At 41.2% G+C, this 26,759-nt stretch overlaps 1 protein-coding gene across 18 annotated transcripts in view; it reads right to left on the minus strand.

Moving 5' to 3' along the window:
* The window catches only part of LOC130707593 (EF-hand calcium-binding domain-containing protein 11-like), a 215,245-nt gene that overhangs the window by 116,054 nt on the left and 72,432 nt on the right, over positions 1–26,759 (minus strand). The window contains exons 6-7 of one of the 18 annotated variants that reach the window (XM_057542818.1): positions 24,311–24,394; positions 23,217–23,705 (exon numbers count right to left, since the gene is read on the minus strand). The exons of 12 other annotated variants lie outside the window; for them this stretch is intronic. In XM_057542818.1, the coding sequence (XP_057398801.1) occupies positions 23,606–23,705; positions 24,311–24,394 (184 nt within the window). In that variant the 3' untranslated portion in view covers positions 23,217–23,605. Of the gene's footprint in view, positions 1–13,894; positions 13,944–15,351; positions 15,476–22,275; positions 22,388–23,216; positions 23,706–24,083; positions 24,395–26,759 lie in introns of those variants that run through there. 5 more of the 18 variants (XM_057542835.1, XM_057542834.1, XM_057542822.1 and 2 more) reach the window with 5 other exon arrangements.

The following is a 26,759-nucleotide window of genomic DNA, read 5'->3' on the forward strand; positions in this document are numbered from 1 at the left end:
TTCTCCTCATGTAACTGTTCTACTTGGCCACTCTGGTGAGCCCCTCTAGGCTTCGTCTTCCCTGTCTTCTTCCTCACGCTGCTCTGTTTTTTTTCTCCTTTGATCCAAACTCCCACTGCTCTCCTCCTAAACCTTTCCAATGGGTACCACGGAGCTTCCGTTTCTAATTAAACTATTCTACATCTTCTTCAGCTAATGCTCACTGTACCTTATGCCTTAATTGAAACTTGGTTCTCTGTTGGAGACATAGCTTCCCTCCACCTGTTCTCCAAATCCCCTTCCCTCCTTAGTCTTCTGGAACCTCACCATTGATTTCCCCTTGCCTCTTGTATCTTCAACCTTCTCTCTCTATGGGCTCCTTCCCATAGAATTATAATAATCTCACATCTCAACATCCCTCTCTCTCTCCCCACTCACCCACCACACCTTTTTCTATCTTTCCCCTCCTGTCCTCCACCAACCCCCTCCTCTCTTCTCTTCCTCTCTCTTCCAGCTCTTGGAGCCTACCGCTCCACTGACATTGCTCTGGATACAGTCAATGACTCAACAACTACTTTCTTGTTGCTCAATCTAGAAGACTCTCTTAATCATTTCACTGACTTCTTGACAACACTGGTCATCACTGACCCCTCCTTCTTCCTCTATCTCCTGGATCTCAATAGTCTCAATAGTCTCTGCGGAGACCACATAGTCTCTGGATTCTCTTAATTCTCTGGGCACTTTTCCCAGCCAACTTTGCACACTCTTTCTTTGTTTATTCCTAAATGTTGGTACTCCCCATGGTTCTCTCTTCAGATAGTCTTCCCTTCTTGTCTAAATCCTTCTCTCAGCAAGACCTCACTCATCCTATGCCTTCAGTTACCATTTATATACTAATAACTCTCAAATCTATGTCTCTTGTCCAGCTCTTCCTCCTCAGCTTCAGAACCACATATCCAAATGCTGACTGGGCATCTCCTCTTGGATAGCTCGGAGATGGCTCAAATGGAATACATCCTCCCCCTTTTACAACCTGTACCTTCTGTTTTCCCTCTGTCAGTGAGCATTATCGTTACTCCCAGGTGCTAAACCTGAAACCTAAATTCAGTCTTGTCAAAAAAATTTTCTTAATTGAAGTATAGTTGATTTACAATGTTCAATGTTGTGTTGTTATCAAATGTACAACAAACGGACTCAGATATATATATATATATACTTATATATATATATATATACTTGAATCAGATATATATATATATATATATATATAAAATCTTTTTTCAGATTCTTTTCCATTATAGGTTATAACAAGATATTGAATACAGTCCCCTGTGTTATACAGTAGGTCCTTGCTGTTTATCTATTTTATATATAGTAGCATGTATCTGTGTATCTGTTAATTCCAAACTCCTAATTTATCTCTCTCCCCCACTTTCCCCTTTGGTAACCCAAGTTTGCTTTCTATGTCTGTGAGTCTATTTCTGTTTTGTAAATAAGTTCATTTGTTCATCTCTTATATGTGCAATCTAAAAAAATGATACAAATGAATTAAATTTAGTCCTGATACCTACCCTTCCCTCCTTAACCACACCCAATCTATTTACCTAGATCTGTAAACTTCACACAAATCTCCCTTAAGTCTGTCCACATCTCTCCAACACCTGGGCCATAGCCTAGCCCAGGTTCCATCATCTCTTGATTTGGTTGCCATGGTGACCCCTAACCGGTCTCCCTGCCTCTAGACCTCCATTCTCTACAGCCAGAGAGATCTGTCTAAAATGCAATCTGAAGTCGCTCTCCTGACTTAACGCCCTCCCCCGGGATCCTCCATTTCCCCTAGGGGGAGGTCCTCACACACTCACAAAGCCCTTCACGACCTGGCTACTGTCTTCTAGTCCAGCTTCACATCTCACCATCCCTCCACTCTGTGCTCCTGTTACACGCGACTTCTTTTATTTCTGCAGTGAAGTCATGATCTCTCACATGGGGACCTCTGCACATGCTTTTCCATATACCCAAAGCAATCAAGCTCTCTTTGCCTGGCTAACTCTTACTCATCCTTCAAGTATCACCAGAGACATTAATTCCTCCTGGAAGTCTTCCCTAAAAAGGGCCAGGTGCTACCATATCACTTTGTGCTTCTCCTATCATGACACTTCCCACTCTATGGGAACTATCTGTTTAATTGTAGGTGACTGCTAGCTCTGAGGGCAGGGCCCGTGTCTGTCCAGTGCACCATACTATCCCTGTACCAGCGCAGGTCCAGTACATGCTAAGTATTCTATATGTACTAAACCAGTGGTTCTCAAACTTTGTGCCTTCAGGATTCCTTTAAACTCTTAAAAACTCAGAACTCCAAAGGCTTCTGTTTATGTGCGTTATATCTATCAATTGTTACCATACTAGAAATTAAAACTGAGAAAAATTTAAAAGATTAATTCATTTAAAAATAAGTTAATTACGTTGTAACATAACTTTTTAAATGAAAACTAAGTAAGCTTTCCAAAACAAACCAAAAAACTGTGGTAAGAGAATTATTTTACATTTTTGCACGTCTTTAAAATTCTTAATACATTACAGCTGGATTCTCCTATCTGCTTCTGAAAGCCCTTTGTGGCATTCTGATTGTGGTATATAAAGAAAAATACAGCCTCACACAGATATGTAGTTGAAAAGGGAGGAGTATTTTAATAGTTTTTTCATATAACTGTAGATATTCCTTTTGATATTATACCATAACTCAGTAAGTGGTAATTTCTTACAGGCTAGCTGCAATGTATAATTTGAAATCATATCAATTAACTTTTCATACTTTGCTACATTAAAATCCTTTGGTGTATTTTGTATTTTCAATGGATCTTTTACCCAACCATGATTTTGTAACACCATGCATTGGTTATCTTCTAAATGTTAACACATTTCATTATACAATATTTTAAAAACTACATTTGTTAATATCACCACTGAATTTATCAGAAAAGTCTTTAAGTATTGAGAAACTGTCAAGCTCACAGTGGCAGATATAAGTTTCCCAAATTTTAACTTTCACTTGAAAGCTTGAATTTTAGCATTGGCAACAAATACTGTCACAGTTGTTTTCCTTGAAATGACAGGCTCACTTCGTTCATTTTTAAAAAAATGTCGACCAAGTACTCAAGTCTAAATAACCGTAGTTTGTCTGTCAGTCATTCTTTCAAATAAAAATAGTGTTCCATTAAAACAGTGGCCAGTCTAGATCTCAACTTAAACAACTGGGCAAGAGTTTTTCCTGGAGACAATCATCATGCCTCCACGTGTGACAGAAATGCAGTATGGGTACTTCCCAGAATGTTAAAAAGATGTGCACTTGAGAATTAAGATTTAATAAAACAATTTTTTATTGCTTCATCAAGGATACTCAAGTGAAACTGACTTTTCTTTTTCTTTTTTTTAGCTGTGAGGGCAAAGTGGCGAAGAATACAATGATTATCAGTACAATTTGGTATTACTGCCTTGATTTATGCTAAAAACAGGTGAAACGATTCATGCAGTGCTACCTACCACAGATTTTGCATCATCAATGCAAATGTCAAGAGAGTGAAACAAGGCACACAGTGCCTTAGCATTATGAAAATAGTTTGGGCCTCAGAGACCCCTTGGGGCCGGGGATCACACGTACAGAACCGCTGGGCCAGATGAATGAATACAAGGAAGGAGACTGCAAGCCAGCTTGGGTGCTGGTGCCACTGCTGCCCAGCGCTGGCCCTCCCGACCGGAAATCCAGCCTGAGCACCTCCTGCATGGCTGACCCCTCTGCTCTTACTCTTGAGCTTCTAGTTGCTTCCTCCCATCCAACCCGTAGGTGTTGACACCTGGGCCTTAAGAAAGTCCTGGTTGGAACCTGATCTCCTGGTTTCATTTTTGTTATTTCTGGGACCCGGCTTTGGGTATCAGCCCGCTGGCCTTAGGCCCCATGATAAGGAGTATTTTTCTGGACCATTCTGGGGTGTACTGGCCAGATTTACCTCTTGCTAGCTCTGTGTATTGCACTGTGTGTGTTGGAGAAGGCAGTGGGGGAGGGGAAGTACAGGGTTAGGGATTTGGTACAAATTGATATTGTTTAGGGATGTACCTAACTTTGAAAGTAAAACAAAACTGTTCTGCTGTTTTACTTCTTGTAAGACAAGGTGAACTATTCTTATACTCTTGCAGATAGGGCTCAAATAAAAACCTTCATCTGGTCAGTGAATATAAATTGAAAGAAATGACCAACATATTACAGTTTTAAAGCTGTGTGCTCATCCATTTCTCTCCCATCAGTACCTTCTGAATACGCATCAGGAGTTCATCCAAGTATGAGACCTTGGTAAATGCATCTTTTAAATATGAAAGTTAGAGTTGGGCCTGCACAGAACAAGGTATCATTTCCTGAAAATAGCTTCCAGCAAATAGCAAATTAATTTAGTAGCAAATTAGTATAATTTTCAAGGTGGTCCTTTCTATTGAGTAACTCATTTTTATTGTTACACAAGAAATGCTTTCTTCTCCTTGCATACCTCTTATATTACTTTTCTGAGTAATTCTTTTTTTTTTTTTAATTTTTTTTGGAGTATAGTTGATTTACAATGTGTTAGTTTCCGGTGTACAGCAAACTGAATCAGTTATATATATATATATATATATATATATATATATATATATCAGTTATATATATATATATATAGTTATAGTTATATATAGTTATAGTTATATATATATATATATATATATATATCTCTCTCCATTCTTTTTCAGATTCTTTCCCATATAGGTTATTACAGAATATTGAGTACAGTTCCCTGTGTTATACAATAGGTCCTTGTTAGTTATCTATTTTATATATAGTAGTGTGTAGATGTTAATCCCAATCTCCTAATTTATCACTTCCCCCTGCGTTTCCCGTTTGGTAACAGTAAGTTTGATTTCAAGATCTGTGAGTCTGTTTCTGTTTTGTAAATAAGTTCATTTGTATCTTTTTTTTTATGAGATCCCACATATAAGTGATATCAAATGATGTTTCTCTTTCTCTGTCTGATTTACTTCACTTAGTATGATAACCTCTAGGTCCATCCATGTTGCTGCAAATGGCATTATTTCATTCCCTTTTATGGCTGAGTAATTAATATTCCATTGTATATATGTACACATCTTCTTCATCCATTTCTCTGTCAATGGATGCTCCCCTATCTTGGCTATTGTAAGTAGTGCTGCAACGAACATTGGGATGCATGTATCTTTTCTTTCTTTTTTTTTTTTAAGAAATGTATTTATTTTTTAGATTTATTTTTGGCTGCGTTGGGTCTTTGTTGCTGCGCAGGGGCTTCCTCTAGTTGCAGCGAGCAGAGGCTACTCTTCACTGTGGTGTGCGGGCTTCTCATTGCAGCAGCTTCTCTTTGTTGCAGATCACAGGCTCTAGGCGTGTGGGCTTCAGTAGTTGTGGCATGCAGGCTCAGTAGTTGTGGCTCGCAGGCTCTAGAGCACAGGCTCAGCAGTTGTGGCGCACGGGCTTAGTTGCTCCGCGGCATGCGGGATCTTCCCAGACCTGGGCTCGAACCCGTGTCCCCTGCATTGGTAGGCAGATTCTTAACCACTGAGCCACCAGGGAAGCCCGATACAAACTGTTATGTATAGAATGGATAAACAACAAGGACCTACTGTTTAACACAGAGAACTGTATTCAATATCCTGAGATAAACCATAATGGAAAAGAATATGAAAAAGAATGTATATATGTGTATAACTGAATCACTTTGCTGCACAGTAGAAATTAACACAACATTGTAGATCAACTATACTTCAATAAAATAAATAAATAATAAAAAATAAAGATGTCCCTCCCAGTTAGGGTATAAACACTCCTCTTGGGGAGTGACATATTCTTTACTTGGTGGCCGGGAAATCTGATAGCATCTTCAACTTTTTCTTAGGAACCTCTTCCTGGGATTGGTAGGGGAAGAATATAAAAGTCCTAGATTCATTTTTTTCTCCTTTTGGGAAATGTACAGCTTACACTTTCTGAAGAATAGTGTTAATAATAATAATAATAGCAGCTGTCATTTGTTAAGCATTTGCCACGTGCCAGCTACTGGGCTAGGCAGTTTATGGAGATGATTCTTTACCGCCTTATAACAAGATGGGTACACGTTCTCTCACTGTTTCATAGTTAAGCGCTCTGAAGATTAGAGAAGTCCCTTGCCCGAGGTCAGTCAGCTTGTAAGTGACGGAGCCAGCATTCAAATCCAGGCCTTCTCCCTTCAGAACTCAAGATCCTAGCTTCTCAATGGCTGAGGATACCGCACGCCACAACTACTGAGCCTGTGCTCTAGAGCCCCCGAGCCACAACTACTGAGCCCACGTGCCACAACTACTGAAGCCCACGCACCTAGAGCCCGTGCTCCGCAACAAGAGAAGCCACCACAATAAGAAGCCCGCACGCCGCAACGAAGAGTAGCCCCCGCTCGCCGCAACTAGAGAGAGCCCGCGAGCAGCAACAAAGACCCAACGCAGCCAAAAAAAAAAAAAAAAAAAGTTTGCATCTGCTAATTCCAAAGGGGGGGACCTCTTTAGACATAAACATTTGGATTAATAACAAAGAACTATAAAAAGATGCACTCTTATCAGATGAAGGACACCAGTGTGAGGTCTCAACCACAATTCTAGGCCTTGAGTCCCTTGATCTCAATTCTGATGACCTTCACCTCTACTCTGCTTCAAAAACTGAACTCAATGGCAAGACCAGGGGCCTTGTCAACTATTCAGAACTTCTCTGCATATGAACTGTTGAGTGTCAAGATCCCATTCACTGTGGATAACTCGCCATTCTTATGACTCTACTGCTCATTTATTCCCACCTTCCTTTCAACATCTTCTGAGACTCCTAGGACCCTGACCGCTTAACGTTCTCTCAGTCTATGAAGGGCCGTCCAGTTTTACTTGTCCTCTCCCTAGCCTAGAGCCCACAGGGCCAGCCTGTAGTTATACTGACCAGTATCCTCAATTCTCTGCCTCCTCATTCCTCCTAACACACCCAGCCCACATGACCCAAACACAAGATCAGTCCAGTCATAATTCTCCGGCCAGGCTTTGGATCCCACCAACCACCTCCTAAGGCACTAGGCTCCTTCAATCGCGTTCCTATACCTTCACTTCTATCAATACTTACTCTTTCTTCCCAACACATATATGTTGTTAAATATCTCCCTAGATTCCCAGTTACTTCTCTAGCAGCTGATTCTTCAAAAGTCGTTTCCGCCACTTCTCTCTACTTGCTCGCCATCAATTCACTCCTCGACCAAAGCAACCTGGCTTCTGCCGCCATTACCTTATCCAAACTGCATTTGTTAATATTATCGATGTTGTTCATCTTGCCAAGTCCAAGGAATCCTTTCTAATTCTTACCTTTTATGACTCTGCCCTGTGGCACCTGAAACGGATGATCCTTCCTTCCTGCTCTAAACTCTCAGCTTGCCTTTTAAAAACCAGTGTTGCCCGGGGCTGCATCCTTGCCCTCTCCTCTTCTCACTCTATAGACCCTTCGGGTGTAATCCACTCAAACCCAGGCCGGCAACTACGCCCAGGACTCACAAACGGGTACCACCTAGCTTCGATGTCTCTGATGAATGGAGACCCCATATGCAGTTTAAAAATGTAGACTCTGAATTCAGACAAACTCGCATCCAAGTCCTGTCTCTGCATTCAGCAGCTCTCTGGCCATCAGAAAGTTATCTTACTTAAACCTCAGTCTCCTCAGCTACAGAATGGGAGTAATCATATCACTGGTATCTACGCTAGAGTTCTTTTGAGGATTAGCGCATGTAAATTATTTCTTTTGAAATAACACATGTAAAAACACATAGTTAATAACGCTCAACAATGTTAGCTACCGTTGTTATTACAGGATTTTTTTTAATCTAAAAGCCTCCAAAGCAACTCAAACTTCACGTAATAAAAAAAATTAACTTGGGACTTCCCTGGCAGTCCAGTGGTTAAGACTCTGCATCCCCTCTGCAGGGGGCACGGGTTCGATCCCTGGTCGGGGAACAAAGATCCCGTATGACACAAGGTGCAGCAAAAAAAACAAAGAAAAAAACCCCCCCAAACCCCCATGAACTTAATGCCCTCATGCTCCTCCTTCATTGTAGTAATAATCATAATAGCTTCTGTCTTTCAAGTTTTAATTTTTATCACTAATCTGCAAGTTAAATATTAGCGACCCCATTTCACATATAAGGAAACTGAGGCTTAGAGAAGTTAGTTACTCTGCTGGAAGTGGCAGGAAAGTGATGGTTAGGATTCAGACCCTAGTCCTTCTGACTCCAAAGTGAATGCTTCCTGGCCCTGGTATCTGACTTTAGTGTTCGAGTCCCACACCAAAAACCCAGGGCATTTATTCTGGACTTCTTCCATCTTAGGCACATCTAGCAATGTGCTGGGGAACTGGCTCTCCTGCAAAAAAGAAAAATTTCCTGATTTGCAGCATTTGCTGATTTCAAGCTACCAAGGTGACATCACTGAATGTGAGCGAGGAAAAAGATGGGCAGAGCTGGCTTGAGGGCCTGCACCAGCGGCTCCAGCAGACTACCGGATCCCTAAGGCCCCAAATCCTGTTAATTCAGATCTAAATAACTTGACTGACAGCAATTTGCCAAAAACAACTTAGTCAAAATCAGGTTGGTGAAAACAACAAAGTATACCGTCTGGTGATAGGCTGCAGACTTTTTCCCTTTTTATTTGCTAATCTCTCCAGCCTCCACACCCCTCAGCCTTCCCCCTCCACACTCCAGCCTGACCGGACAGCTCTCCACTCCTCCCAGGCACCACGGTCTCCTCACCTGCAGTGCCCCTGGCCTGGAACGTCTATCCCTCCGGCCTGCCATCTTTCCCTGGCTGACTCCTGTTCTTCCTCACCTTTCAGTTTAGGCATCAGCCACAGGGGATTACCGGGAACAGAGTAAATGTCAAACAACGGGAGTTAAGTTGGAATAGTGCAAATGTGAGACAATTGGAAGACTGCTTAAACAAATTATACTAGTTTTCAAAACACACATGGCATGACCCTATTTCAGTAGGGAAAAATGCACATAGACACAGAGAAGGATCTGAGAAGCTAGTCTCTAGGGGTTTTAGCAGTGATTTTCTAAATAATGGGTGGGATTCTGTGCATTTTTTTTTTTTTTTGTCTATAGTTTCCGTAATAAGCATGCATTGTTTTTGTAATAAGAAAACCTATTTCTATAAAGCCTTTTTATCGTTAATGTCTTTGTATTCCAATTGTTCACAATGATAGACCATTTTGGACAAGGATGAGTGGCTGACTATTCATTGGCTAGAAAAAGAACCTGGAAAATAATGGAAAACAGGTAATTGTGTGTGCGTGTGGTTTAAAATGACACATTTATTATGTTACAGTTCTGGAGGTCAGAAGTCCGAAATGAGTCTCACTGGGATACAATCAAGGTGTCAGCAGGGCTGCATTCCTTTCTGTGGCTCTACAGGAGAATCCATTCACTTAGCCTGTTTCAGGTTCTAGAAGCTGCCTGCATTCCTTGGCCCGTGGCCCCCTTCCTCTAACTTCAGAGCCAGCAGTGTTGGCCTGAGTCCTTCTCACACTGCAGTCTCCCTAATTCTGACTCTCCTGCCTCCATCTTCTCCATTTAAGAACCCTTGTGATTACACTGGGTTCACCTGGATCATCCAGGCTAATCTTATCGTGTTAGCTGATTAGCAGCCCTATTTCCAGCTGCAACTGTAATCCCCCTGGCCAGCCATGTGCCCTTTGCCCCAGTAACACAAACTCCATGTCCCTGAACATGTCATGTGGCTTCAGTTCTCCATGCTTCTGCATGTGCTATGTGCTCTGAAATGCCTTTAAAACACATATGTGCGCACACAGCGTGACACAATGTGATTAACAGGATCACACCATAGACTATCAATAATAATCCTATCTGCCCTATGGACATGATGGTGCCTTCTTCACCTTGGCATTCTGAGTGTCTCTGGAACTCAGGTACCCAAAGCGTGCTCTGTATACCAGCAGTATCAGTATTACTTGGGATTGTGGCTACTAGATATGCACATTTTCAGGCCCTGCCACAATATCTACTGAATGGGCAACTATGAGGATGGGGTCCAGGAGGGGTGTTTAAAAAGTCCTCCAGGTGATTCTCATGCACCGAAAGTTTGAGAAGCACTGACCCAGGTCCTCCTTAATGTTGGCTGAATGAACTGATAAATGGTTAAAAACATGTGATGCTCCTTTACATTTTTTTTTTTTTTTTTTTAATTATTTTTGGCTGTGTTGGGTCTTCGTTTCTGTGCGAGGGCTTTCTCTAGTTGCGGCAAGCGGGGGCCACTCTTCATCGCGGTGGGCGGGCCTCTCACCGTCGTGGCCTCTCCTGCTGCGGAGCACAGGCTCCAGACGCGCAGGCTCAGCAGTTGTGGCTCACGGGCCCAGCCGCTCCACGGCATGTGGGATCCTCCCAGACCAGGGCTCGAACCCGTGTCCCCTGCACTGGCAGGCGGATTCTCAACCACTGCGCCACCAGGGAAGCCCTCCTTTACATTTTTTAAAACACACCTCCAGTCCAAGCTTTTGCTTTTATATGTGTCAACCTGGACCGATGTATATGTATATACATAAATAAAATAAATAACCAATCTTTTCAAGATGCCCAGTGAAATTTGACTCACTGGATCACTGTAGGACATTAAACTTTCTTCTCTATAAACAGGCAGTTAACACAGGGCTTCATTTATTATTTGTTAGTTGTTCAGTAGCTACATTTGCATTACAGTTCTGAATTTTGGTTGCAGGAATAGAACCCCAGGAAGGTAAACTCACAGTGTCTTGCCTAGGACCACACAGCAATTTAATGAGAGGCCAGGTTCAGACTGAGCAGCCTCAGAATTTCCCGCTATGGCTGAGTGTACTGAGTCACAATGTTGTTCTACCTTCATGTATATCACGGTAATTAACTTGGCATAGAGACCTCAGAAGGTTACAGTAAATACTTTGTTTTGTGGTCAGGTAATTAAATGTGTAAAGGTCCCTACCCTCTGTCTGATCATTACCTAAAGGACATTCCTATGGGGCCAGAAGTGATTTGCTGTTGTAATATAGGCAGCCTTTTTACATCTCCCTCTGTAGCTGTTGAAATCTTGGCTCGCACCCAAATGCCCCACTTGGGTTTTGTTCAGGAAAGATTTCTTCCAGCTGCTTTATTTGTTGCACAATTACATGTATGAGCTTCCAGAATGTACAAGATCACAAGTCAAATGAAAGGCTTCAGCTCCCAGTTCGCATAAAGAGATAAAATTTGAAACCAAGGAAAACAACAAAACATGGCTAAATGAAGGGCTAAGTAGAAACGAGACTGAATAGTATTCTTACTAAAAGGTTAGCACGTGCCAGAACTCGAAAGGAAAATGAGACACCATGGGGTAATCATAGTATCCTTGTGCTATGTTTATGGCCACACTTGCAAAGGGACTCAGACTCCCTCTTTAGCATTTACAATTTGGGGCACAGCAAGCTGATAGAAACAAAAATATATACCTGTATTTAAGCAATTATACTCCAATAAAGATGTTAAAATATATATATATATATATATACACACCTGTATTTAAAAATAAAAACTTGCACACTCACATTCATAGCAGTATTATTCATAATAACCGAAAGGTGGAAACAACCCAAATGTCCATCAACAGATGAACAGATAATGTGTTATATACATACGATGGAATACTGTTCAGCCTTTTAAAGAAAGGAAATTCCTTTTAAATGTGGATGGCCCTTGAGGACATGATGCTAAGTGAAATAAGCCAGTCAAAAATGAGAAATACTGTATGATATGAAGTACCTCGAGTAGCCTAACTCACAGAAACAGAAAGGAGAACGGTGGTTGCCAGGGGCTGGAGGGAGGGGAAATGGGAGCTTCAGTTTTGCAAAATGAGAAAGTTGTACAAATTGGTTGTACAACAATATAAATATAGCTAATGTTATGGTACTATACACTTAAAAATGGTAAAAAAATAATAATAATAAACACAACCACATATAGAGGACTTCTGTTTTAAGGATTGGAAGAGTATATTTAAAAATGAACTGAGGTATCCTGGAGATTGGCCATCATTGATGTCAAGAGCCTGAGGATCAGGATCAACAGGCAGGTCTACATGGAAAATGTAAAGTAAGGGGAGCAGGAGTCAACGGTTACTTGTGGCAGATGGCAGAGTAACTGAAGAATCTGCAGATAAAGAACTACAGGTCATAGGATGTGAGACGAAGGTGACCTTTGGCACAAACATGGAGAGTTGGACCAAAGGAGGAAAAAAAATCATCAAATGCCAAAAAAAAAGTCTGGAAAATTTAAGAAGCAAAAATCGGAGGTTTCATGAATCACAATATTGGGTCGGCCAAAAAGCCCATTTGAGTTTTTAACAGAAGAAACCGAACGGACTTTTTGGCCAGCCCAATATATACTGGAAAGTATTTAGAAGTTGATGGACTCCCAAACATCGTTTGAGCTTCAAACACATCACACACGTACCCACTGTGATTAAGCCTCACAGGCTTGCTATTGGGCTGGCCAAAAAGCACGTTCGGGTTTTTTCCACATCTTACAAAAAACCTGAACGCACTTTTTGGCCAACCCAAATATATCACAAATGGGACAACTGGCGTATGTAAAGATCAAACACAGTGAGACCTTCAGAAGATCATGCGTAAGCAGTGAAGACGTTCTTATCTGAAGCCATCTGGACCGAAAGTCAATCAGCCAATTTAAAAAAATCTGTTGAAAAGGGAAAACATGCAAAAAATGGACACACCCAGTTGTGGATGCTGGGGACCATCACATCCCCCAGCTGGAAGTGTCACCTGCTGAGAGTGGACAGGTGAGAACCTCTCGGGCTTCACTTCCAGCCAAAGGAAGTTGCCTTGCTCAAGGTGATGTCCCGCTCCGCTGGGGGGCAGCCCACACCTGATGTCTGGTCAGTGCAGGAGGCCAGTACGAACTGCCTCATTCTGCCACATCTCTGAAGGGTGGTCAGCACTAGCATCCCCACGCCACTGGCTGAGGCCAGAGCTTCAATTCTCCTTCTATTAGTCCTGCCTCTCTCACTCCCATCCAGGCCTGGTTCCGAGAGCGCTTGCTCCCCAACAAGCTTCCTGCATGCAAATCTCCATCTCAGAGCCTGTTTCCCTGGAGCCCAATCTAAGACACATACATAACTTAAACGGTTAATTTTAAATTTTAAATATAAGCATGCATTCATTCTCTGATATTTTGACCTATGCCAAAGCCTTCATCTTCAAGAACCGGTCATGGGTCAGCATGCTTTGTTCTCTTTCTTGCATAAACTACACCTAAAATTTTAGAATTACCTATTATTTCCGATTTTGGTTTCCTGAAAGTAAGAAAACTTAAAGACCACTAGAAAACAACCTAGATGTGGAATTCCTCTAGCTTTTTAAATTCCACCAATCCTTAAGAGGTATCTCACCCAGTTAATGTGACAGATTAAAACAACTTTTTAATTTAATAAACTACATATAAAATTTACCATCTTCGTTCAGTCGTATGAAGTGGTACATTCATATTGTTTCGCAGCCATCTCCACCATCCATCTCCAGAACTCATTTCATCTTGCAAAACTGAAACTCTGTCCCCATTAAATAATAACTCTCCATTCCCCCTTTCTCCTCGGTCCCTGGCAACCACTATTCTACTTTCTGTCTCTATGAAAATAACTATTCGAGGTACCATGGAATTTTTTCTTTAATTTATTGAGTTACCTTTATTAAGTCTTTCCAAAATTTATTTTGTATAGAAAAAGCAGCTGTGGATCTTCCCTGGCAGTCCAGTGGTTAGGCCTCTGCACTTCCACTGCAGGGGGCATGGGTTCATTCCCTGGTCGAGGAACTAAGATCCCACGTGCTGCATGGCCAAAAAAATAAATACATACATACAAACGTACATGCATACAAGTTAAAAAAAAAAAAAAAGCACTGTCTTTTTGGATTGCACTTACATCCTTTTTTGCTTAATGTTTAATTAAATCACCTAATTACAATTATAAGTTCAACTGGCACAAATCGGTTTGAGAACAAACAACATAGAACGGGTCTGGGGACAAATACAACTCAGACAGTTGGAGAAGTACATGAGGGCGCTGGAGAGAAGGCTCCGATTACAAGTGTTCAACATGCTGTGGGCATCCCCTAGACGGCTCTGCACAGGGACTGGAAGCTTCCTTCAAGCTGCTGAACTGGTTAAGAGAGCTGCTTCTACTGTACAAAAATAGATATTGATAGCATTTATTGAGCACCTATTATGTTCCAGGCACTGTGCTAAGCATGTAACGGGCATTGTGTCACTTAATGTCCATAATCCATGAGGCAAATATTATCATCTTCATTTTATAATACCTACAGGAAACTGAGGCACAGAGAAGTACTCAAGCAATTTATCCAGAGTTGCACCACTAAGAAGTGGCAGAGCTGAGATTTTCAGGTTGGTGTGAATCCAAAGCCTGTCCCCACTCTACCTGCCACACTGGCTCTTCAAATGAATATTAAATAAAAGGTGTAACAAGAATAAAAACACAGAAGTGAGCCTTTGTTTTCTACTGGCATCACACAAAATGACAAAATATGTCACAGGTAGTTTTTCTAAGACTATAATTTAACAAATGGGATGCACTTAAATTCTCGTAAGACAGGACTGTAGGTAATACAATCTGCAATTGTTATTTGTTTATATAGGAATGATTTCAGTTAATTAAAGACAGAAGAGTTAGGCAGTATTTGTAAGGAAAGAACTGAAGTCAGACATTTTAATTATGCTATCAGATTAGCACAAAAAAGAGAGTAAGCTGGAAAGTTTATAGAATATAATAAAAGCTAAGTATGTTATGTCTCAAGATAACTCTTTGGATCAAGAAAAAGAGAGAGAGAGCACATCTAAAATAATACATAGAATCAGATAAGTGACTAATCAAAGAGGTCTCATTACAACCATCTATATCAACACCCACATGGAAAAACCAAGCTGTAGTTTTTTTGGGTTTTTTTTTGCCACACTGCACGGCATGCAGGATCTTAGTTCCCCGACCAGGGATTGAACCCATGCTCCCTCCAGTAGAAGCATGGAGCCCTAACCACTGGACTGCAGGGCATTCCCCTTTTTTTTCCCCCCCAAGCTACAGTTTTATTAGAAGCATTTTCCCAAGAAAATAAAGCATGAATTTGTGCTTGTCTTCTAAAAAGAAAAATGAATGACAATTCAAAACAGATACAGACAACAATGAAAGCTAACCAAACCAAAAAAAAAAAAAAAAAAAAAAAATGGGAGGTATTTAAGATTGCCAAATCATGAGTAGAAGCAAGCTCCGTTTAGCAGCCTCTGGGAGACCTGGCAGACAGATGAGCTCTCGTCATCCAGGACAGTGTGGCAGCTCCCTTCTCCATCTACAAGCAAGAGGTCACTCATTACTCCCCAGTCCATCCAGGATGTTGAGATATAATGATAGCTATAGAGATTCCCAACAGAACAGCACAGCCAAGAAAGGCTGCCTGTGCCACTGGGCTCTTTTCTACACCAACAACCCATGAACCATCAACAGACACGCATCTAAGATCCAGGCTCTCTCCCAGACACCCTGACAACTCCTCTCTCATGGGGCCATCTGACCTTGATGCCCATTTCTAGACAGAACGCCTTCCCTGGTTGTCCCACAGACACATCCCAAGTTGACATCATCACAAACCCCACACCTGCTCCTCCTCCTGTGTCCCCTGTCACACTGAATGGAGCTGCCATTCATTCAGATTCCCAGGACTGGGCCTCGGGGCCATCCTCAACTCCTCCACCTTCCATATCCTGTCGCCATGGTGATTTACATGTAAAACATCACTTGAATGCATGTGCTCTTCCACTACTCCCTTAGTTTAGGACCTAGACTCTTGCAAGAAGACTTCTTAGTAGTGATCAGTTTGGTCAGGGGGTCAGATACACAATCTCCTCATTTACTGAGCTCCAACTTCATATCTAAATACCATGTTTGATTCCTTTGAATCAACCAGGGTAGAATCCCTGCAAAAAATGGGAAAAGAGAGAGGAGACTTTCCCTTAGCACTTTAGGTGTGAGAAACTTTTTGCATCCCACTTAGAGATGAAAGAAATCAGGTTAACACCAAAAATTCATTTGTAGCCCAAATATAATAGGCCAGTTTATTTTCAATAGCTTTTTATTCAATCAACAAACTGTCTCCTTCTAGCAATCTCTTAAATCACAGTGATTCATTCTGGGTAAACACAGAGATACCGCCTAAGGAATTTCTCCCAGGTGAAATCTGTAAGGATGCTACTTGGGCCTCCCAACACAGGTGCCTCCTAGAGTCTTCCCAACACCATCTATGCTGATGAACAAAACATAGACCTGACTTTGAAACCCAAACTCTGACACTAACTGCAGGGCTTCCATCAAGTTACACAATCTTATAGAGAAAAAGAAGACAATGGTATTTAGTTGTATATAAAGCTTGTTAAGTTCAACAACAAACAAAGATCAGCTAAGGGCCAGGCACGGCCTTGAGCACCTGAGATTCAAAGATGAAAGTCACAGCTCTGCCCCTTGCACTTCCAGTCTAGTGGGACAGACAGATACAGACCAAGAAGTGTGACAACATACGTGAGTGCTGGAATCAAGATGTGAGCAAGTTCCACGAAGAGGGAAGGCTGGGGTTGATGGAGAAGAACTGAAAGAGAACTTATTCGAAATGGGATAATTATGTAAACACCTGATACCTGGCTCACTTAAAAAATGCTCTTTGGCTGTTTTTTAAAAATTAATTAAGGGGCTTCCCTGGTGGCGCAGTGGTTGAGAATCTGCCTGCCAATGCAGGGGACACGGGTTCGAGCCCTGGTCTGGGAAGATCCCACATGCCGCGGAGCAACTAGGCCCGTGAGCCACAATTACTGAGCCTGCGCGTCTGGAGTCTGTGCTCCGCAACAAGAGAGGCCGCGATAATGAGAGGCCCGCGCACCGCGATTAAGATTGGCCCCCACTTGCTGCAACTAGAGAAAGCCCTCGCACAGAAACGAAGACCCAACACAGCCATAAATTAAATAAATAAATAAAAACCTTTTTAAAAAATTAATTAATTAATTGATTAATTTTTAAATTATTATTATTATTTTTTTAATTGTATAGCTACTTTATTTATTTATTTATTTATTTTTGGCTGTGTTGGGTCTTCGGTTCGTGCGAGGGCTTTTCTCTAGTTGCGGCAAGTGGGGGCCACTCTTCATCGCGGTGCGGGGACCGCTCTTCATCGCGGTGCGCGGGCCTTTCACTATCGCGGCCCCTCCCGTTGCGGGGCACAGGCTCCAGACGCGCAGGCTCAGTAGTTGTGGCTCACGGGCCCAGCTGCTCCGTGGCATGTGGGATCTTCCCAGACCAGGGCTCGAACCCGTGTCCCCTGCATTAGCAGGCAGATTCTCAACCACTGCGCCACCAGGGAAGCCCTATTATTATTTTTAATATTAGTTTTTTAAACATCTTTATTGGAGTATAATTGCTTTACAATGGTGTGTTAGTTTCTGCTGTATAACAAAGTGAATCAGCTATACATATACATATACCCCCTTATCTCCTCCCTCTTGCATCTCCCACCCAGAGGGTTGGGATAGGGAGGAGATTTCTTTTTTTAAACCCACATTTAAGCTTACAACTGTTACTGATATAACCTTTTTCTTGTCTTCCTGAAAGTTCATATATAAAGTCACCAACAAAACACCTGATGGTCACTCTATTGTGAAGACACTCAAAGAGCCCTGACAAGAGGGCCTCATGCAAATAACAGAGGCTAAATTGCCAGGTGTCTCTGAAGGAGCCACCTGGGAAGTGCATCCTCCAGCTCCAGTCAAACCTTCAGATGACTGTGGTCCTGGCCAACATCTTGAGTGTAACCTCATGAGAGGACAGGAGTCAGGACCACCTGCTAAGCCATTCCCAGATTCCTGACCCACAGGTGTTATGTGAGGCACTAAATATTAATATTTATTGCTTTAATCTGCTAAGTATCAGGGTAATTTGTTACTCAAAAATTCATAACTAAGACACAGGTCAATAGGGTATTAGTGATAAGGTTTTTGTATTCAGGACAGCATAATTTTCTTAGTTAAAAACCAATTCCATTTCTTTTCTCTGGAGCACAGAAATATGATACACATGATGGTAGGTTGTGAGACAACGTGGAGTTAATGCTGGTTCTACTTCCTTCCTTGCTTCACATCATCACCTCCCAAAGGAAACTATAGTTTAAAATACCAGAATTACATAACTAAAAGAGAGTGATGGGTTGTGACTCCTTAAAGACAATTTAAAACAAGGTATATGGCAAGGCAAGTAATAATGAAAGCAAATGACTTATCACTAGATTGTAAGAATTAAGCAAATAAAGCACCGTAGTTCTAGCCACAATTGTTAGGTAACAAACTATGAGTTTTGAATTTATTAGGACTGATGATTTGGGCACTCAATCTATTTCATTTCTTTAAAAATATAATTTATTATGGGTAGTATAAGTTAGTATTTAAAGTTTCGAGGTGCTATATCTGTAGCCAAAAGAAAGGGCATTTTATTCTCACTTATTATTGATCTCAAAATTAAGATTCATTTATTCACAAACATTTACTGTACACCTAATTTCTTCCAGAAATTCCCCTAGGGTTTGGGAATGAACTGATGGAAACTATAATCTGTGACCTCCAGGAACTCACAGAGGGTAGACCAGTGCTTCTCATATGAGCCTGACCGATTTTTAAATATGGATGCAAAGGCCGATTTCTAGAAACTCAAATATTGAAGGCGGGCGAGTGGGACCTGGAGATCTCCATGGTTTTACACTCATAATTGCTTCTGATGCTTGGTCCGATGGTTCTCCACCACCAGGGTGGACGATAATACAGTACAGCCCATTTGCTCGATCATCAAATATTTACTGAGCACCTGATCTGTACCGTAGGTGCTGGCTGCTGGGGGCTGGGGGGTGGGTGAGGCTGTATACCAGAAAATACACAACATGAAGCTAGAAGGATAAGAGAGTCAGCCAGATGAAGGAAGAGATGATGTTCCACCATTAGCAGAGCAGCTCCAAATGTGGAATCACACCAAATGGTAGGCTTTGTGACTAAGTTAAATGATAAAGTATATTCATGGATTCTCAGATTTTTTTACTTGAAAGAGACCTAATTGACCCAACGCCACGCAACAAAGAAGGGAACTGAATCTAGGTCCTGTGACTCCGGTTCTTATGTACTTTTTTCTTGATCAGTTCCTCTTAGGAATAAAGCACATCTTCAAGAACAAGAACAAAGAATATTTCTCAATTCTAAAAAGCCTGTGTTGTTACTATACGCATACTATATCTTAGGAGCTATCAATCTGGGGCGTTTTTGAAAAGATACAATCAGTGAAGAAAAAAACAAGGTGGATGTGAAAAATGTCTTTGAAGCTATTTCAGTTGCTACTGCTGGAAAATGTTTGAATTTCAACTCTAGTAGGCATAAAATAGCTTATAGAAAACACTGGTTTTGTTATCAGAATCAATGACCTAGAAATAAATCTCCAAGCGGGATAAGCAAAATTTTGAAAGAGTAGAATCAAAGAAAATAAAACTGTTATCTCCAAATGGTTTGTAAAAATAATGTTTTGGGGTTACAGTTGGAAATAGGTACATTTCAGAGCTACAGGTATTAATGATATACTGGAATTCTGTGACATAACACTAGTCGGCTAAGGAGTAGATTTCCTTCAAAGGGGTTTATCAGTGGAAATAACTGAAGGAAGGATCTTGTCTTGCAATCTCACCAATAATACAAAATCTTCTCCCTTTTCTGGGTCTTTGCCATCTGGCATCTACTCCTGCCACTTTCCTGAGGTTACTCAAGGGTCAATAGTTTGTCCTTCTCTGGTACAAAATCAAACTCAGACCTCTTATTTTTTGATTCCTCTGCTCACCCTGTCTTCCTGAAACATTGTCTTCCCTTTGTTCCCATGAAACTGTAGGTTCCTGGCTCTCCTCTGACCTCTCCTTGCCTGGCTTCCCTCCTAATCATGCGCATCCTCTCAAGGTTTTGTCTGGTCTGCTTCTCTTTCTAATCCTCCATTTATGCCAACATGGGACCATGATTCTCCCACTCACACAGGCTCCCCAGCCCCAGGAGCTAACTGGCATTGCTTTGGCATTGCTTCCCAATATCCAATCAGCTTTTGAGGCTATCAGATTCTTTCTGGGTAACATTCCTAAGACTTGACCTTCCCTTCATATGTCCATGTCCTTTTCTCTGGAACCTCATCGATTAAGCTCTAGTCAGTTACCATGGCTTCCTGTGGACCAGCTCGTCATTCTCTGGTACATCCTGCAGCCTGAGGCCAGATGAAGATCATTTTCATCATGCCCCTTCCTTGTCCAAGGATCAGTACATGCCTTGCTGAATCCAACCTCAGTGCCCCATACCTGGAATGACTTTCCCCTTTGTAAGCCAAATATTCTACTTTCTCCAAGATCCAACATGAAATTCCTTCTCGGATGATACCAACCTAATCCTCTTCCACAGTGAATTTTAATTTCCTCAGCAATCATATCTGGATCACTCTCTCTCACACTCGCTTTATTGCAACTAAAGGGCAGTTCTTGTAGAGACCACCATGATATGGGGGGCCAGCAAAAGCATCTCCATGTTTGCTAAATTGAACTGAATTTACTGCAGCTCTGCCAAAATTTAATTTTAATTATATAAAGACTGAAGGAACATAGAAAGCAGATCTTGCTTCAACCATAAGTTATTACTTCAATTTCTTAAACTATAATAACAGAAATAGATACACACTAAAAGCATTTTTTTTAATTAGGAAAATCAATGGAACAAAAATCTTTATATATTCTTCTTAGTTTTCTCTCCCCTGACGTTTTAGGGGATCTTATCACTCCAATTACAAAAGGGTCTTTTGGCATCTGAGGAGCTAAGGATGGATGACAATGAATGGGTAGACTCAAGTATGTGAAGGATGAATTGTATCCAGAAAGCTGTGGGTCAGAGAGAGATTTTCCAAATGGGAAATGAATTCTGAGAGGAAGCTGCCTGCTGGGAAATGAAGGAAGGCTTTGAAAAGCTAGTAATCATGATCAAATCGTAGTTGTGTTGACCGGTTGGAAATACACATGTAGAATCTACAATGTAGAAGTTGTTCTGAAAAGAACTTAATTATGCAGAAGAGGAAGCCAAAGATCTTTTAAAATGTGATCATCCACATTGTCAAACGTGTTAATACGTCACAGATAGCAGGGCTGTCTCACAAAATAACTTATGTTCAAAAGTTCTTTGCGAGGCTCATAAATCTTACCTCCTTCAAATCAAGATTAGCTCTTGACTAGGTAAAACTAGCAGGAAATTGCTTTAATAAGATAGATTGTTTAAAAAAAAATGTGAAAATTAAAATCATACACATGTATTTATACCTAATCTCTTCTCTATTATTTCTTTCTAATCATATGTGAAATGTTGTTTTCATTCATTCACTAAGCATTTATTGAGCACTGTCCAAAGCTCCAGGGATTCAATGATTCCTACCCAAAATGAACTCACAGGCCAAAGAGGGGCACTCACAGGCTCGGTGGAAAGAAATAGAGAGTAAAGAACAGGAAATAACTAAAAGGGAAGAAATAACACTGAAATGGAAAATTTTATGTGTACTCCTAATTTACTAATTAAAGAATAATCCTTGGGCTTCCCTGGTGGTGCAGTGGTTGAGAATCTGCCTGCCAATGCAGGGGACACGGGTTTGAGCCCTGGTCCGGGAGGATCCCACGTGCTGTGGAGCAACTAGGCCCATGTGCCACAACTACTGAGCCTGTGCTCAGAGCCCACGAGCTACGGCTGCGGAGCCTGCGTGCCACAACTACAGAAGCCATGCACCTGGAGCCTGTGCTCCACAACAAGAGAAGCCCCATTTGCCGTAACTAGAGAAAGCCTACGCGCAGCAGTGAAAACCCAACACAGCCAAAAATAAATAAATTTAAAAAAAAAAAAGAATAATCCAACAAATCAATGTCAAATAAAGCCAGTGAAGAACCCTGACAACTTGATCACAGTCAGATTCAGTTTTCTGAAATTCTCATATGTGAATGTGTCAAGCCAAGACATCAGTGAGGAACAGTCTGGAACACTTTAAGATGCTGAAAAATAGTGACTGTGTAGGTAGAACAGTCTTTAGCACCTACAGATAAGAAATGGTTTCTACATTTATTTCACAAGAAATGTAACTGTTGATACTTTTATCTTCTAGCTTGCTTTTGGCAATAGTTTCTTCATCACTATAAAAGAAATTTAGAATTATATTATTATATCATTATAAAACAATTCTAAAAGAACAATAGGGAATCATTACAGAAATTTTGGAAAATAACAAACGGTCAGAAGTGATCCATATAACCAAATCCTAACAATTCTACAGGAAACTGTAATACAACAAAGAAAATCTTGGAATCAAACAATATGCTCAATAATAATTTTAGGGAAAATGGAATAAAAGGCAACTGCAAAAGCAAAGTTACCTGGTGGCCTGGGGAGCCCTTCCCTTCCCTGCTGTATCTGAGCCTCTCCCATCCTCTCTGCAGGACCACCCGTCGCCCCAGCAACTGCTCCCTCTTCTGAACTGCTTATTTCATCTTACCCGGTGGAACCAGACAGTGAATAACCTGCTACTATTTATTTTCCATGTTTTCGCCTTTTTTCCCCAAATAGATCATATGCTGTTTCCTGAGGACAGGAAGTATGCCTTCTATTTCTCTGTATCCCCAGCAACTAGGAAGCACCCTGCACAGGATAAATGTTTGTTGATGAGGATGCATATGCTCATTTTTAATACTTACGTGAATATTAACAAAATCTATTTGGTTACTATTTTGAAGAAAGGACCTGGGGTTAAAAAATCTTCTAATATTATATATTTCACCTTATTTGGCAAGATTTCTGAAGAATTCAGTACAGCTTTGTATTATTTAGACAAATAAAAATGGTAAGAAATAAAACCATTCTCATTAAAAAAGTGAAAATTCATTTATTCTGAATTTTGAAATCTCTTTAAACTTAGATAAAATATACAGAGAACAAAAGATTATCAAACCTTTCACTAACCAGTAACCCTTATGTGTCCTTCCCCTCTGCCAAACTCCAGTTTATAAAATCATTCTAATACATCAGTGAGGAACACTGTTTAAAAAAATTTTAATAACAGTTTTAAATAATGCATAATTATATGGGGATATATGTATATGTATATGTATAGCTGATTCACTCTGTTATAAAGCAGAAACTAACACACCATTGTAAAGCAATTATACTCCAATAAAGATGGTAAAAAAAAAAAAGCATAATTGTCCTAAACAAACAGGACCCACACCTTTTTTGAATTCCACCTACCACACCCCCTACACTTAGCCTATGTAAACTTCAGACTCCCAGGTTCAAATGCCAACAGCACAGGTGTGTCAGAGACAAAACTCACTGTGTAATCTGACAGCCAACTGAGATCAGCTACACGGAGGAAATGAGAGTTGGGATGGGGTGGCGGAGGGGGGAGGAAGCAGCAGGTGTTTCTGGAGCGGTGCGATCACAGGGCTCTGGGGACCCCTGAGGGAGGAGGACACGAAAGAAAGGGTGAGCCCACAGCCCAGAAAGGCAGAGGAAAAGCACCACACTCCAAGCTCCAGATTCAACTTTCCCAAACTTTAGAAACCAATCCGTTCTTAGTTGGGGACTATACTCTGTCACTTCCAAAAGGGAAAACTGTGTACTAAGCCCATAGTAAGTGTGCAATAAACGCCCGTTTAACTGATGGATCAACAGGGTACGATCTGATCACTGCCTCAAAGAACCTGATCCCTGGGGAGAAACTCAGAGGGACTAAACACAAAAGGAAAGGTTTCTTTCTGATCATCTTCCAAGACCTGCACGTAGTTTGTGAGAGTGGCCTGCGTTTCGAATTATGCATTATATTTCAACCATCACTGCGCATGAGATTGTGTGGTCCTCAGGAAGTTTATGATATGAGATATTCTTACTACAAGGAGATTTTGATTTTGCATCAAGCTCCACCAAAAGAAGACACGCATAAGTACATATCGAGATAAAAGTACCCCATAGAGCTGAGGAGTGAACCGTCTCCTGTCAAATGTTTTCCTGGAAACACTACAGCTGGGGGTTCTCTTCCTGAGTCATAAACACCCAGCACTCGCCTTCCAGGTGCTGCCAGCCTGAGGCACCCTCCGGGGTAGGCTCCTCCTGCTATCTTTCTGCTGCAGTTCCTTGTTTTAAGTGCTCTGTAAATCAGATTAAAGTATTTGTTTGTTTTTTCAGTAGCCGACTAAAAATAAATCTGCAAGCTAAGGATAAAGAAAGACACTTCAGACTCTGCCTTTGAAGCCCATTTCATGGCAAGTAATTGACTTCCCTCCTAGGGACCAGTTATAGATCAGGAGGAAAACAGCATTCAGAGCTTTCACGAGAATACCAGAGACTGAAACACGCTTCGCACCCAGCTTACTTTCTCGTAGAAACAAAGGTGTGCATGCCCTGTCTGCTTCCCTCACGTGAAAGAACTACCATGTTTAGCAAAATAAAAATCTCTCTAAGGTGCTTGTCCCTCCTCCTCATACTTTAGGAATGTTACCTCCAGCTTTTCCAAAAATATCAACCACCCAGATACTGACGACAGGGTTTTGATAAGAAGAAAAAGTATAAGATTCACTAAAAAAGAGGGCTAACAGGATCTCGGCAACGTGGTCTCCCTCCTGCCTGCAGGCCACAGAGCTTGCCCACTTGTCCCTACTATGTAACTTCCTATAGCCACAACCCTGTGGCATTCTGATATCCATCAGGTAAAATCATTCTGTATGTTCACATGACAGTGTTAGAATTAATGGATGAGATGACAAGGCTGTCACACTGCTAAAAGCATGAGCTGTAGAATCCACAAACAGACTGCATTCTGTCTGGGAGAACATGAAGTTACTGCACTTCTCTCTAAGCCCTGCTTCAATAAACAAAATGGGGGTGATAATAACAGCCACCCTGGGGTTGCTGAAAAGAGTAAATGAAACAAAGTATGAAAAGCGTTTAGTCTCCAGTAGGTGATAAAAATATTTAGCAGTAGTATGACGACAACCTAAGGGTGACCTCACAAAGAATCTAGTGTCTTAACTCTCAAGGTCAGCTAGAGAAGGGTTGGAGAGCTCCCAGAGGTCTTGTGTGGGGTTGTCAGCAAGGAGCTGCAGTCATTCTTGGGGGACACAGAAGGACAAAATTCTCCTTAGAGTTTCGCCACCTGAGAAAGGCTTGAAGAGCCCTTGCTTTTCTCTTGTCCTCTCTCTCTCTCTTTCTCTCTCGACTAGATAGAAGACAGAGTTAGGAAAGGAAAAAAGACTTCTCCATTCCCCTTGGACAGAGAAGTTGGTAGAGTACATATAATATTTCCCCAAATTTCCCAAATGCATGGGGAATGCCCTCTTAGTACTATAAATATACAAAGTGTTTACAGTCTGTTTTTAGGAATAATGAAAAAGAACAGTATCTAGAATTAGACATCAAGCTAAAAATAACTCTTAATTGGTCTTAGCTTAGGCAAATACAAGAGCACTTAATTTGCAAAAACTTCATGATGTATCCACTGTCCAAGAAAGGTCAAACACTGAACCTCTCCAGTATTTCTCACACAAAGGTATAGAGATGTACCATTTTCCTGTTGCATGTGGTAGGGCTCTCAAGGGAAGACATTATCCTCTACTCTACCAAAATCCATACAGAAATCTAACAGATGCTATGTCATTCATAGCAATCCAATAATTTTAATTATAAACTAAATTTCCCTAAGCTGGTCGTAAAAATTTATTATGTAATAGTTGATACACACAAAAGAATGAATATATGTTAACAAATATCTACATTATGAAGCTTGATAATAAAACCAAAACCTGTGAGCCCAACCCCAACTTAAGAACTAGAAAATTTCCAATATTAGTGTAGCTACCTGCGCGCTCCTTCCCGATCTCAGCCCCGTGCCTTGCCTGCAGAAGTAATCGCTTTCTTAAACTTTGAATTTATCATTCCTTTGCGTTTCAAAATATGTTTTTGCAAAGATGGATCTTCAATTGTGTATTATTTAGTTTGGCTAAACACTGCAAAAACTTGGAGACCTTTATCTCCAAATGGATCTGAAGTTGGCGCCACAGAGCCTAGGATGTCTCAGCTGTTGCCATTCTTCCTTAATAGGCATTATGTGCCCTGCCCCTCATCTCCCGAGAGAGTCAACAGAAGTTCTAAGGATTCTCTCGGTTTGTGCCCACAGCAGTCACAAAATTTCCTTCATTCTCAGAATAGGTGTCTGTCTACACAGCTGCTGTCTGAAATGGGGAGAACTTTCTACCCACCCAATATGAATCTGTGTACCAGTCGTAACTAGTTTGTATGGAGTGGACTTGAGGCTGCCTGCCATATTGGTGGGGAAGTCCTCCTGCCTGGAGGAGAGGTAGCACAACCCAGACATCTCTGGACAGGTTATCTGTGAATCTACTGCAACCACCTCCCTGACAGCTCTTCATCAACAAGTACCAAAGCAGAGGACCCTACGGCCTGGTTGACCATATAATTTGCACAACATATTCCCTACTAATTCCCCTGGACTTCCTC

Source organism: Balaenoptera acutorostrata, chromosome 3, assembly GCF_949987535.1.
Source record: "Balaenoptera acutorostrata chromosome 3, mBalAcu1.1, whole genome shotgun sequence".
Lineage (NCBI taxonomy): Eukaryota > Metazoa > Chordata > Mammalia > Artiodactyla > Balaenopteridae > Balaenoptera > Balaenoptera acutorostrata.